The following is an 11,046-nucleotide window of genomic DNA, read 5'->3' as shown; positions in this document are numbered from 1 at the left end:
CAGTCTGTTTTCCCCCTCCTCTAGGCTGCCCTCTGGGACTGACCACACTCTGTCCCCTCTTCTTCCTCCAGGCTGTCCTCTGGGACTGGCCACACTGTCTGTTTTCCCGCTCCTCTAGTCTGCTCTCTGGCACTCACCACTGTCGTCAGTCCGTGAGCCCCCCCACTCCGACTGCCCTCCGGGACTGACTACTGTCAGTCCCCTCCTCTTCCTCCAGGCTGTCTTCTGGTACTGACCACACCGTCTGTATTCCCCCTTCCTCCAGGCTGTCCTCCGGGACGGACCTCACTGTGCCCTCCTCTTCCTCCAGGCTGCCCTCCGGGACTGCCCCCCGCCCGTGCCTTCTGTCCCCCGGGCTGCGCCCCCGGCCGCTGGTACCGTGTCTCCAGGGGTCCTTGGGCTCCACGGCTCCGGACCCTATGTCCTCGTCCGAGGGGAAGGTGACGCGCTTGGAGGCGGCCTTGAGCCCGGCGGCTGCGGCGTCCCCAGCGCCGACCGGGGCCTGCTCCGGGGCCGGGGCCGGGACCGGCGCCTCCTCCAGGGCCGGGCCCAGCGCGGCGCCGGCGGCCTCAGCGCCCGCGGGCACGCCCGCCATGGCCTGCACGGGCTCGGCTCGAGCTCAGCGGGGCCCCGGGCCCAGCCCCCGCCGGCCCATGGCCCCGGCCCCGGCGCCTCCCGCGTCCCGAGCCCCTGACCCCGGCTGCTCCGAGCCCAACGGCGACCCCGACGCGGAGCCCGAGCGCGCGCGGCCCCCACCGACGCCGCCGTCCGCCGCCTCTTCCGCCGCCGCCGCCGCCGCCGCCGCCGCCACCGCCTCCTCGTTTGACGTTGACGTCGACGTCGTCGCCAGGGAGCCCAAGCGCGCGCCCCCGCCCCGGCGCGCGCCACATGCACGTTGGTGCCGGACCTGCAGAGCGCGTCCGAAGACGCACTTTCGTCACCGACGTCCCACTAAAGTGAAAAACACGGGCACCTGGGGAGAGCCGCGAAGGCGACGGAGGAAGGAAACAAAAAAGGGATATAAAGAGAAAGGACTGCGGCATGGAATCTGGAGGGAAGAAGACGCGGCGATTGTGGCGAATGTGTCGAGGAGGACAACAAGGCGGACAAGAGAATGCCGCCTCCGGCGCTGCGAAGACACGCCCCCGTCACATCTTAGACCCACCCACGGGACGGCTCATTCTCTTGCACTTTCATGAGCGCCGCGTCAGCTGTCGCACTTTCGCAATAGACATCCATTTAGACGGGAGGGGACAGCTTCAAAAAAGAAAAAACAAAACAAAGGGAAAAATTGGAGAGGTTAGAACTGCAGGACAGAAACACAAAGTATAAATTTAACAGAGAGAAAAGTAAGCTCTGTGGCGAATACGCTCGTGCGGACAAGCAGATGGGGGAAGGCTGTGTCGAAACGACGAAGCCAATCCAAACCACGCTTCTGTTGCTCCCACGGTATAGAGCCATATGCGGTGAATAGCTTGGCCGCTGCGCTTCAGCACCAAATCGAGAAGACGCAAAAAGCGGGAGTGCCGCACCATTTTTTATGAACCAAATTAAACTGAATGAGGGAAAGGAGGAAGAACATCTACGAATGTGCAGAATCGGACAGGCAGACAGATGGCCGCTGCCAGGCTGCTCCCACACCTCCCTTCCCGTTTCTCTGCATCCACAGCATCCGAATTCTCACTTTCGTCACCTTCAAGTGACGGGAACAAGTTAACCTTTGTTAAGCCTTAATTTTAAAATGTCTAAAGAGAGAGAAGGAGCTCAGCAGTATCCAGATGCATAAGAAGTGGAAGGGGGGTCTTGGAGGGGAAAAGAAGGAAAACCGTGTCGAATATGCGAGGTCGGATGGCTAGGCAGCCAGAGGATTCCTTCGGCGCTGAGACGCCAAGCCCCGCCCCCTTTCGTGCTCGCTCTTCACAACAAACGCCGCATTCGGTGCTGGCCATTCCACGCGATTGTGGAGCAGAAGACTAACTTCGATGAGAGACGCCCAGAGACGGTGGAAGCTGGGGACCTTTATACTGGATAGAAGCGAGGGCAGAAAAGTGGCGAAAAAGGGAGCGGTGAAACTGGCGAAAGTGATGGAGCGAACAGGCACGTGCGAGAGGAGGCACGAGCCCCGCCCCCATGGCTGCCAAGCTTTTCGCCGGGACCGCTGTCGCAGAAGCACTTTCGCCCAGCCCAGTTCGGAGATATAAGACTTTTAAAAAAAAATCATCGATCCTCGAGGGCGGTCGTTCTTACCTCGGGGAATCGAGGCAGTCTCGGGCATTTATTGAAAGGAAAAGGGGCGACTTGGAGGATTGTGCGATTCCCGACAGATCGCCATAGATCTGCTTCCCGAAAGCCACACCACACTCCTCGCCCCGCCCCCACCCACCCAGCGCCTCTGACCGTGTTGAACCGCTTCCCTCTTCCTGAAGACATCCTCAGAGGGCTATCGTCCCCCGCCTGCCACCCAGCTCCTCCAGACCCCCTCCTCCTAGAAGCCCGCCCCGATCTCTTCCCTTCCCTTCTTCCAGCGCTTAGCCCAGTTGCTGGGCACAGAGCAGGCGCCTGATAAATGTTTACTGAATGAATGGATAAGGCTGCTGCCTTCCCATTCTTGGGGGAAACAGTGAGATCTGTGGTGACTCTGCAAAGAATTAGGCAGTTCCCACGAGCGGCTAGGGGGTTTATTGGTGGTCCCCTCCCCAAATGACCCTCGGTGGAGTCCAGGACCTCGGATAGTTGTGGCTGGCCTGGGAAGGTGGGTCCCCGCTCACTCTCCCGAGCGCTCAGTCCAGTCACGCCTCCTTTTCGCACCAGCTGGGCAAGAAGGGGGCTCCCCGCTGGTCCCCGCCGGTATGTGAGCCATGGGGATGTTGCAGCCCCTGCACTTCAGGCTGGGCCACTCCCTCCCTGGTCCTAGGCCAGGCTGGCCGTCCAAGTTCTGGGGGCTGCCGGGAGAGGGAGGGCTCACAGCTGGAAGGAGTAGGAGATGATGTCAGCGCAGCGGAGCAGGGCCTCGCCCTGCACCCCGAGGGGCGTCTGCAGCTGGGACACGTGGAAGTTGGCCACGTCCAGGTCGGTGGCCCCGAAGTGGGCGTCCACCTGGACGCGCTCGTGCAGGGTAAAATGCACAGGACGCCCCACCATGGCCAGGATGCTCCGCAGGTAGCGCTCCCGCAGGGCAGCCCGGGCCTGCTGCTCAGCCACTTCGGCCACAGAGCCAGCCCTGTCCCGGCCCCGGGCAGCGCAGAAACCCCGGCTGGTGCCATCCGGGCCCCGGGGAAGGCGGATCACTGGGACAGGAATTGGGATCTGCCTGGCTTCGCCTGGGAGGAGGAAGAAGAAAGAGATGTCAGGGAGGGAAAATGCCAGGTGGTTCTAACCCACCTCGGCTCCACCGTGAGCCCCTCTCCACGTGTGCGAAATGACAGAGCTTGGACCAGTCTAGGGAGGGGTGAAAGGAGCCTGGCAGGAAACTGAGGCCTGGGCTGGGCAGGCCAGTGCAGTGCTGACTGCCGGGGATCTTGGGCGAGCCCCTTCCACCCTCACTCCCTCTCCAGGCACAAGGAGGGGGGCTGAACAAGTCTTCCTGAGGGTCTCAGGTCTGAAATTCTCTGCCAGAATTATATTTGTAAAGTCCTTTAGCACAATGCTCCCCCCCCCCCCAGGAGGCACTTCATAAAAGCTTGTTCCCCAACCCCCTCCCCCGAAAGAACTCCAAGGGTCCATGGTGTGATCTGGCAGTTAGCAAACAAGCCTTCGGGAAATTCCTCCTAAGTTTCAGGTGTCGGGGAGACAGGCAAAAATGAAGAGGTTCCTTAAGGGAGACTACATCAGGCATACAAAATGCAAACCATTCAGAACTCTCCCCCATAAGTAACTAAAACAAAGGCTTTGTACCCAGTGACAGGTCTGGGCCCACACCCCAAAGAGATGAAGGCTGGAGGAAAAGGACCCATCCCACAAGCACAAAAATACAGACAGCACCTCTTCTAGAAGTGGCCAAAAAACAGGAAACTGAGGGGGTGGGGGCAGGTGCCTGCTTACAGAGAAATGGCTAAATGAATTGGTAGGAGAGTTATGCCACGATTGGCAGCTAGGTGGTGCAGTGAGCCTGGAGTCAGGAAGATGAGTTCAAATCCAGCCTCAGACATTTACTAGCTGTGTGGCCCTGGGTTAAATGACTCCACCTCTGTTTGCTTCAGTCTCTTCAACTGTAAAATGGGGATAATAAACAGGGTTTATTATCTCAGGGTTGCTGTGAAGATCAAATGAGTTAATAGTTGTAAAGAGCTACCCCAATGCCTGGCATACAGCAGGTTCTCAATAAATGCTTGTTTCCCTTCCCCATAGAAAAGGAAGAAACAATTTCAGAGGAAACTGGGAAGCCCCGTATGAACAGAGAGCAGGCCCAGAAGAACAACTTCTACTGGCCGGCATTATAGGGAAGGAGGAACGCCCTGGCGTCTCCCCAGATGCTTCTGCTGGATTTGGCCCCGGGGGCGCCGAGCCTCGGGGAATTCAGAGGAGGAGGATTCCTAGAATGTGTAATGGGAGGACAGCCAGAAGGAAGAGGAAGCAGCGGCTGCCAAAGGGTCTCAGTCCTGCCAGATTCACCTCCCTCCCCTTCGTGACCAGTGACTGCGATGTTAATGCAGCCCTTCTGCTCGTCCCCTGGAAGGAGGGCCGAATGGTCAGGGGGGTGAAGGCTTTCCTTAGCCATAAAACAAGCCCTCAGATGGCATCTGAAGTCCCTTCCTGCTCTGGGTATGGGACCCCAGGACCTTCGAGGGCCTCCCAGCCGGAAAAACCCAAGATACCTATTGGAGGGGTGGCCCTAAACATGTCACTTAACCTGATCCCACTTAATTGGAATCTCCAAGTTATCCTACTTAGAGCTTACTCATACCTATTGGTTTGCAGGTGATCCCCCCCCTTTAGACTGGGAGTCCCTTGAGGGCAGGGCCTAGCACTTAGTAGGTGCTTAATAAATACGTAGTGACTTAGGGCCCTAAGCAGAGAGGGCTGCCAACCTACACTGGTAGATGGAGTTTCCTCATCCAGGAGTTCTTTAAGAAATGATTGCTCTAGTACCCATCTCTATCAGCATGATATGGGAAGGACTCTCATGGAGTGCCCCATGGATCTCTGCTTGGTCCAGACTTTTAACACTGACTTGGATAAAGGACCACATGGCTTACACTAAGTACAGGTATCAATATGCTAGGACGGGGGAAGGGAGTCAGGTATCCCACTAGGCTGCCTGAGAATGGGAAAACCAGCCTAGGTCAGAAACAGCAGGGGAGAGTTTGTTTGGATCAGCAGTAGGTTTGGGCCTATGAGTGGCCAATGAAGTTCCAGGATAAGATAAGAAGAAGGGAGGAGGAGAAGGGAAAAAGAGAAACGGGGAGATGGGAAGGTGGAGGAAAGGGAGGGGAGAGAAAAAAGATCTGGTGTTTCTAGTGGCCTGCAAGCTCAGAGTGAGGGGGTATAATATGACAGTCACAATGTCCTCTGCTCTGGTCAGGCCACAAGGGGAGTACTATGTTCACTTCTGGGCACCAGGCCTGAAGACCAAAGTATCACATTTAAAATTTCAAGTATGGCCAAAAAAGAAGATGCAGGTGATTTGTACATCTTAGACCCCTCTATGAATGTAAAAGGCTGCTGATAGCAGCTCAAGGCCTGAGGCTCACAGGCACCATTCTATCTCTCTTTTAAGGAGGCTCATGGCCAGGGCCCTGAATATAAATTGAAGGGAGCAGCTAGGTGGTGCAGTGGATGAAGCACCAGCTCTGGAATCAGGAGGATCCGACTTCAAATCAAGCTTCATAACTCAGACACTGGTTGACCCTGGGCGAGTCACTTAACCTCAAAAAAAAAAAAAAAAAACAACCATAAATGGAAGGCTACTGGGGCAAGGTGGGCTATGGGGGCATCTCTGAGTTTGGGAGAGTGATTTTTGCTCTCACTTGAGCCTCATAACAAGCCCAGGAGGTAGACACCATTGCTATACCCATTTCCAGATGGGGAAATGGGACTGAGGTAGGATTTGAAACTAGGCCCTCATTATCCAAGGTAGCTGATGGAAACATGAGCTCAAATCCAGACTCAGATACTGGGTGACCCCTGGATAAATCACTCAATCTGTCTGCCTCAGTTTCCTCAACTGGGGATCATAACAGAACCTCCCTCGAAGAGTTGTTATGAGGAACAAATGAAAGTATGCTTGTTAAAAGGGCTTGGCGCAGTTCACGCATTGCCCAGCATACAGGAGGTGCCATAAAAACGCTTCTACCCTTCCCTTCCCCATCTTGGCTCAAAGTCCAGTGCCCATCGACAGTGATGGCTGCTGCTGGGGGAAGGTGTTGCTGGTTCCCCCTGCTTGAATACTCTCCAGGTGGGCAGGACTGCCCAGAAAGGTCTGCCCTTGAAAAACTCAGGGCCGTGTGCCTGCCTTGGGGAGGCAGCTGGGTGGGCCACCTGGACGAACAGGCATTAAAGGGAGGACCACAATGGTCAGTCGGGCTGGGATGAGAATGGGCCCTCAGGGCCCAGGCCAGGAGCCTCAGGCCTGAAAAGGGAGCTCCACATCAGATTAAATTAACTTCTCCAGGCCAAGTGATAAGAGTTTCTCTGATCTAGATACAGGCCAGAAGCCTTTCTGTAAGAAGTAGGTCAAGTGAAGGCCTTTTGTCCCAAAATGAGAAGTTTGAACTTGATGATCTGAACTCTTCCTTCCGGGTCTGAGTCTATTAACCTGTTCCATCTGCACCCCCAGCCCCCAACCAAAAGGTCATCTAGTCACCCCCCCACACTCTTTTTTTTGTTTTTTTGGACAGATGAAGAAACTGAGGCCCGGAGGTTATAAAGGTCAGAGTTAAGGCTCAACACGGGACTCAAGACGGCAAATCCTAATGTTTTGTTTCTTCTCTCCCTCCCTTCACCAGGGAACCCAATTCAACCTGAAGTGTTTGGTCAGTCTGTTGACTAGTCTAGGAATCCTCGGAATCTGTTTCTGTGTCTTCCGGGGACCAGAGTTCAAGGTCACAATAGGGGAGGGGGAAGGAGTCTGTTGGGAAGGGGGAGGGGGAGTTCTGAGACTAGCAAGAAGAAAAAGCACTGGATTTGAAGCCAGAGAGGCCCGGATTCAAATCCCAGCACTGCCACTAATACCTTTGAGAATTTATAAACAAACAGTTTCACCTCTAGTTCAACCTTGAGGGTCTTATCCGATTCTAACTAAATTCTACGACCTTGAGAATCCCAAACTCCGTCTATTAGAACCCCAATACTCAGAATGGGGAAGAGCCAGGAGGCTGATCCAGTCTCTAGGATTGGCTGCAGGCACAGTATAAGAGCCCCAGACACGTGTGATCACGGACTGCTGCTTAACACAAAGTAGGTGCTTAACACATACTAAAGGCAGTGGATAGAACACTGGGCCTGGAGTCAGGAAGACTGACCTCAGCCACTTACTACCTGTGTGACCTTGGGCCAGTCACTTCACCCTGTTTGCCTTGGTTTCCTCATTTGTAAAATGAGCTGCAGAAGTACATGGTAAACCATCCCAGTATCTCTGCCAAGAAAACCCCAACTGGGGTCACACAGAAGCGGACACAACTTAACACCACCACCAATAAGTACTACATGACTAACTGACAGGTCCCTTCCTCTCTCTGGGCCCGGGTGTCTCCATCCTTGAAGCGGGTGTGCAACACTTACTTCCCAGGGCTCCAGGGAGAAGCTTATCAGGAAACTACTTAAAATGAGCCCCTACTCAAGGTGCATCCCTCTGGACCCAGCCCATGATCATCAAGGAAACGATTAACGTGTAGCCTAGACACACAGGGCTCCCAGGGAGAGCAGGTGCTGAATAAGCGTTCATTGACTTAACCTGGGCTAACAGACTTGGGTGTGGAGGCAGAGGAATAAAAACAAAAGTGACAGGGATGGATGAGAAGACCTCCAGGACCCCTTTCAGACCCCTGGTACAGCATCCTAGGATCAAAGCTCGAAAACACATCGATTAAGCATTTCCTAGGGGATGCAAAAAAAGGGAAGGCCTTAGCTGCCCTCAGAGAGCTTATATTCTATGAAGAAGAGACAATGCCTAGAAGGGAAAAGGGAGGGAGCCAGGGGTGGTCAGTGGAGTCCCAAGGAGGCAGCTAATCAAGAATCCTCAGGGAGGATTGATTGGATCCGCAGACCCTGAGGAAGGGGCTGGTGGGCCGGGCTGGGCACTGTGAAGGGGCCACCACAGGCCAGAAGGCAGTCTCTTGCACTCAGCCCTCCGGGTCTAGCCCCACAATTGAGCCGATTACCTCCATTTGTAATCTCAAGGTCCTCTATGACCTTGGCTAAGTCCTCTCCCCACCAAACCAAGGACCCTCTTCTGGCCTCACTCACTTCTTTCCCCAGTTCTGCAGATGCCCCCCAGGTTCGGGCCTGGCCTCTCTCTCCTCCTGGTGATCACAGATGACTCCCAGTCCGAGCTTCTTTTCTGAGCTCCAGGCCCAAGGCACCACACCACGAATAACCATTTAGTAAGCACCCACCAATGTGCCAGGCACTATGCTAAGTGCTTAACAAATATGATCCCATTTTCCAGAATAAAGTATGATTTTTTTGGTTTTCTTTTTCTCATCTTTTTTTCCAACATGGCCAATATAGAAATGTTTCCCATGATTGATATCACATTACTACTTTCGCAAAGGGGTGCGGGAGGGGCAGGAGGAAGAAACAGAATTCAGAACTCAAATTTTAAAAACAAAATGAATGTTAAAATGAAATGTTTATTTTAAAAAATAAATATAACTCTAAAAAAAAATCTCACTTGATACCTATGAGATATTTCTATTTCATTAGTATCCTCCTCCCCCAAACCCACCTCTCCCTCAAACGCTGGCATTTCTTGAGGGCGCTCCCATCCTTCCAAGCTGCCCCCACCCCCATATCCATATCCATATCCACTCCCAGAAGGATACCACCCTAGTGAAATGAGATCCTAGCTCCAGAGCTGAAAAGGAGTTTCCAGGTCATCTGGTCCCCAAAAGAGGTTGTGAATCCTACAGGATTCAAACTAAGATTCCTGGCACCAAATACTCCTTTTGCCCATTGCCACGATCCCCACCATTTAACCTCTGGCCTATTTAAATAACCTATCTAGACTAGTCCCTCCTCTCCCATCCACCCTCCACACAACGACCAAAATATGTCTACAACCCAAGAGGGCCTTGCTGCTACTCGCTCACTCAGTGGCCCCCTATGGCCCCTGGGATTAAATGGCAAATGGAGAACTTGTATTTTACGCCCTTCATAATTGACCGACCCTAAGTTTCCAGCTTTGTTTCAGGTTACACCACGTTTTTCCTTAGTGTGAATGGCGAATCTTTTGAGGTGGTCACATGTATTCAAATTCCCATGACTGGAAGTTATAATTATGTAAACTACCGTCACTGGTTCCAGCCCGAGGGAGCTATGGAGCGTGAATTCAAATAATGCAAGCACTTCAGGGGGATTCATGACTTGTGTTAATTGGAGCTGGCTGCACTGAAAACAGCTAGCTAGGTGGCTCAGTGGACAGAGAACTGGGCCTGGGATCAAAAGAACCGAGTTCAAATCCTTCCTCAGACTCTTGCTAGTTGTGTGACCCTGGGCAAGTCTTCTCACCTGTCTGCCTCAGTTTCCTCACCTGTGAAATGGGGACCATAACAACACCTACCAACATCCCAAGGCTTGCAGTGAGGACAAAATGAGAAAATGACTGTAAAGCACTTAGCAGTGTCTGGTTCCTTGTAATTGCTATATAAAAGTTATTATTATTACAGTGAGATCACATACACAAATCTTAGCTTGCTCTGTAAATGCTGGCGTACTCCCCTTCAAATGCTCCAGGTTCCAGCCATGCCAGCCTACACTTTGGTCCCCCAACTTGGGATTCCATTGCCCCCCCTGAAAGGCACCTCTCATCTCATAGAAGCCAGATGCAGGAAACCTGCCCAGATGGGAGCTCATTGAACCCCCTTTTCCTCCTCCTACAATCAGCAAGTAACTACTTATTTTATCTGTAAGTGGAAACTTGAATTTATCAATTTATACAAATTACAAACATTATCTCAAGTTGCATCTCACCCCTTCCCCCAACCCTTTTCATGGGCTTAGAGTTGGGATCCCAGGCAGGGCCAGCCCCACCCCCCCTTTTTTTTTTTTAAACAAATTCAGTCTGTTAAAAAGCATTTATTAAGTCCCTATTAAGTACCAGGCACTGTGCTAGGTGCTGGGGATAAAACAGAAGGCAAAAGACAGTCCCTGTCCTCAAGGAGCTCACAGTCTAAGAGAGGAGACATCACCAACAGCTATGTACAAACAGGAGAGAGACCAGTCAAATTGGAGATAAGATTAAGGGGAATATGGAAAGGCCTCCTGTGGAAGGTGGGATTTTAGTCAGGACTTAAAGGAAGCCAGGAGGTCGGTGGGCAGAGCACAGAAGGGACAAGCATGGGGGACTGCCAGAGACAACGCCCAGAGCCCAGATGGAGGGTCTTGCTCCTGGAACAGCCAAAAGGCCGGTGTCACTGTATTGAGGAAGATATTCTGGGGACTAAGGTGTAAGAAGGCTGGAAAGTTAGGAGGGGGCCAGGTGATGAAGGGCTTTGAATGCCAACCAGAATATTTTGTATTTGATCCCAGAGGCAACAGGAAGTCACTGCAGTTTACTAAGTAGGGGGTGACATGATCAGGCCTGCATTTTAGGAAAATCCCTTTGGTGGCAGAATAATGGATAGATAGGAGTGGGGAGAGACCTGGGGCGGGCAAATCCCCCCAGCAGCTATTGCAGTGATCCAGGCAGGAGATGATGAAGGCCTGGACTCAGGTGGGCGAAGCCTCAGAGGAGAGAAGGACACTATTGAGGAGGAGATGAAATCCACAAGAGATGCTACAGAGGTGAAACTGACAGGCCTGATGAGGGGCAGCAGGAGTGGGGAGTCCAGGATGGTGGTACCCTCTCCAGTAACAGGGAAGATGCGGGGGGGGGGGGGGGGGGGGGGG

The 11,046-nt window shown here is 53.2% G+C and overlaps 2 protein-coding genes across 2 annotated transcripts in view; both read right to left on the bottom strand.

The window, feature by feature from the left end:
* The window catches only part of PPP1R37 (protein phosphatase 1 regulatory subunit 37), a 39,755-nt gene extending 39,160 nt beyond the window's left edge, over nucleotides 1-595 (bottom strand). The window contains exon 1 of the mRNA XM_027860705.1: nucleotides 379-595. Coding sequence (XP_027716506.1) covers nucleotides 379-595 — 217 coding nt within the window. The remainder of the gene's footprint in view (nucleotides 1-378) is intronic.
* A 2,064-nt stretch (nucleotides 596-2,659) lies between these two features.
* GEMIN7 (gem nuclear organelle associated protein 7) overlaps nucleotides 2,660-11,046 on the bottom strand; it is a 10,427-nt gene continuing 2,040 nt past the window's right edge. Inside the window, exon 2 of the mRNA XM_027860718.1 lies at nucleotides 2,660-3,320. Within this exon, the coding sequence (XP_027716519.1) occupies nucleotides 2,962-3,320 (359 nt within the window). The 3' untranslated portion in view covers nucleotides 2,660-2,961. The remainder of the gene's footprint in view (nucleotides 3,321-11,046) is intronic.

Source organism: Vombatus ursinus, unplaced genomic scaffold (genome assembly GCF_900497805.2).
Source record: "Vombatus ursinus unplaced genomic scaffold, bare-nosed wombat genome assembly UNPS02014239.1, whole genome shotgun sequence".
Taxonomy (NCBI): domain Eukaryota; kingdom Metazoa; phylum Chordata; class Mammalia; order Diprotodontia; family Vombatidae; genus Vombatus; species Vombatus ursinus.
The sequence above is the reverse complement of the archived record's forward strand: the minus strand, read 5'-3'. Positions and strand labels throughout refer to the sequence as shown.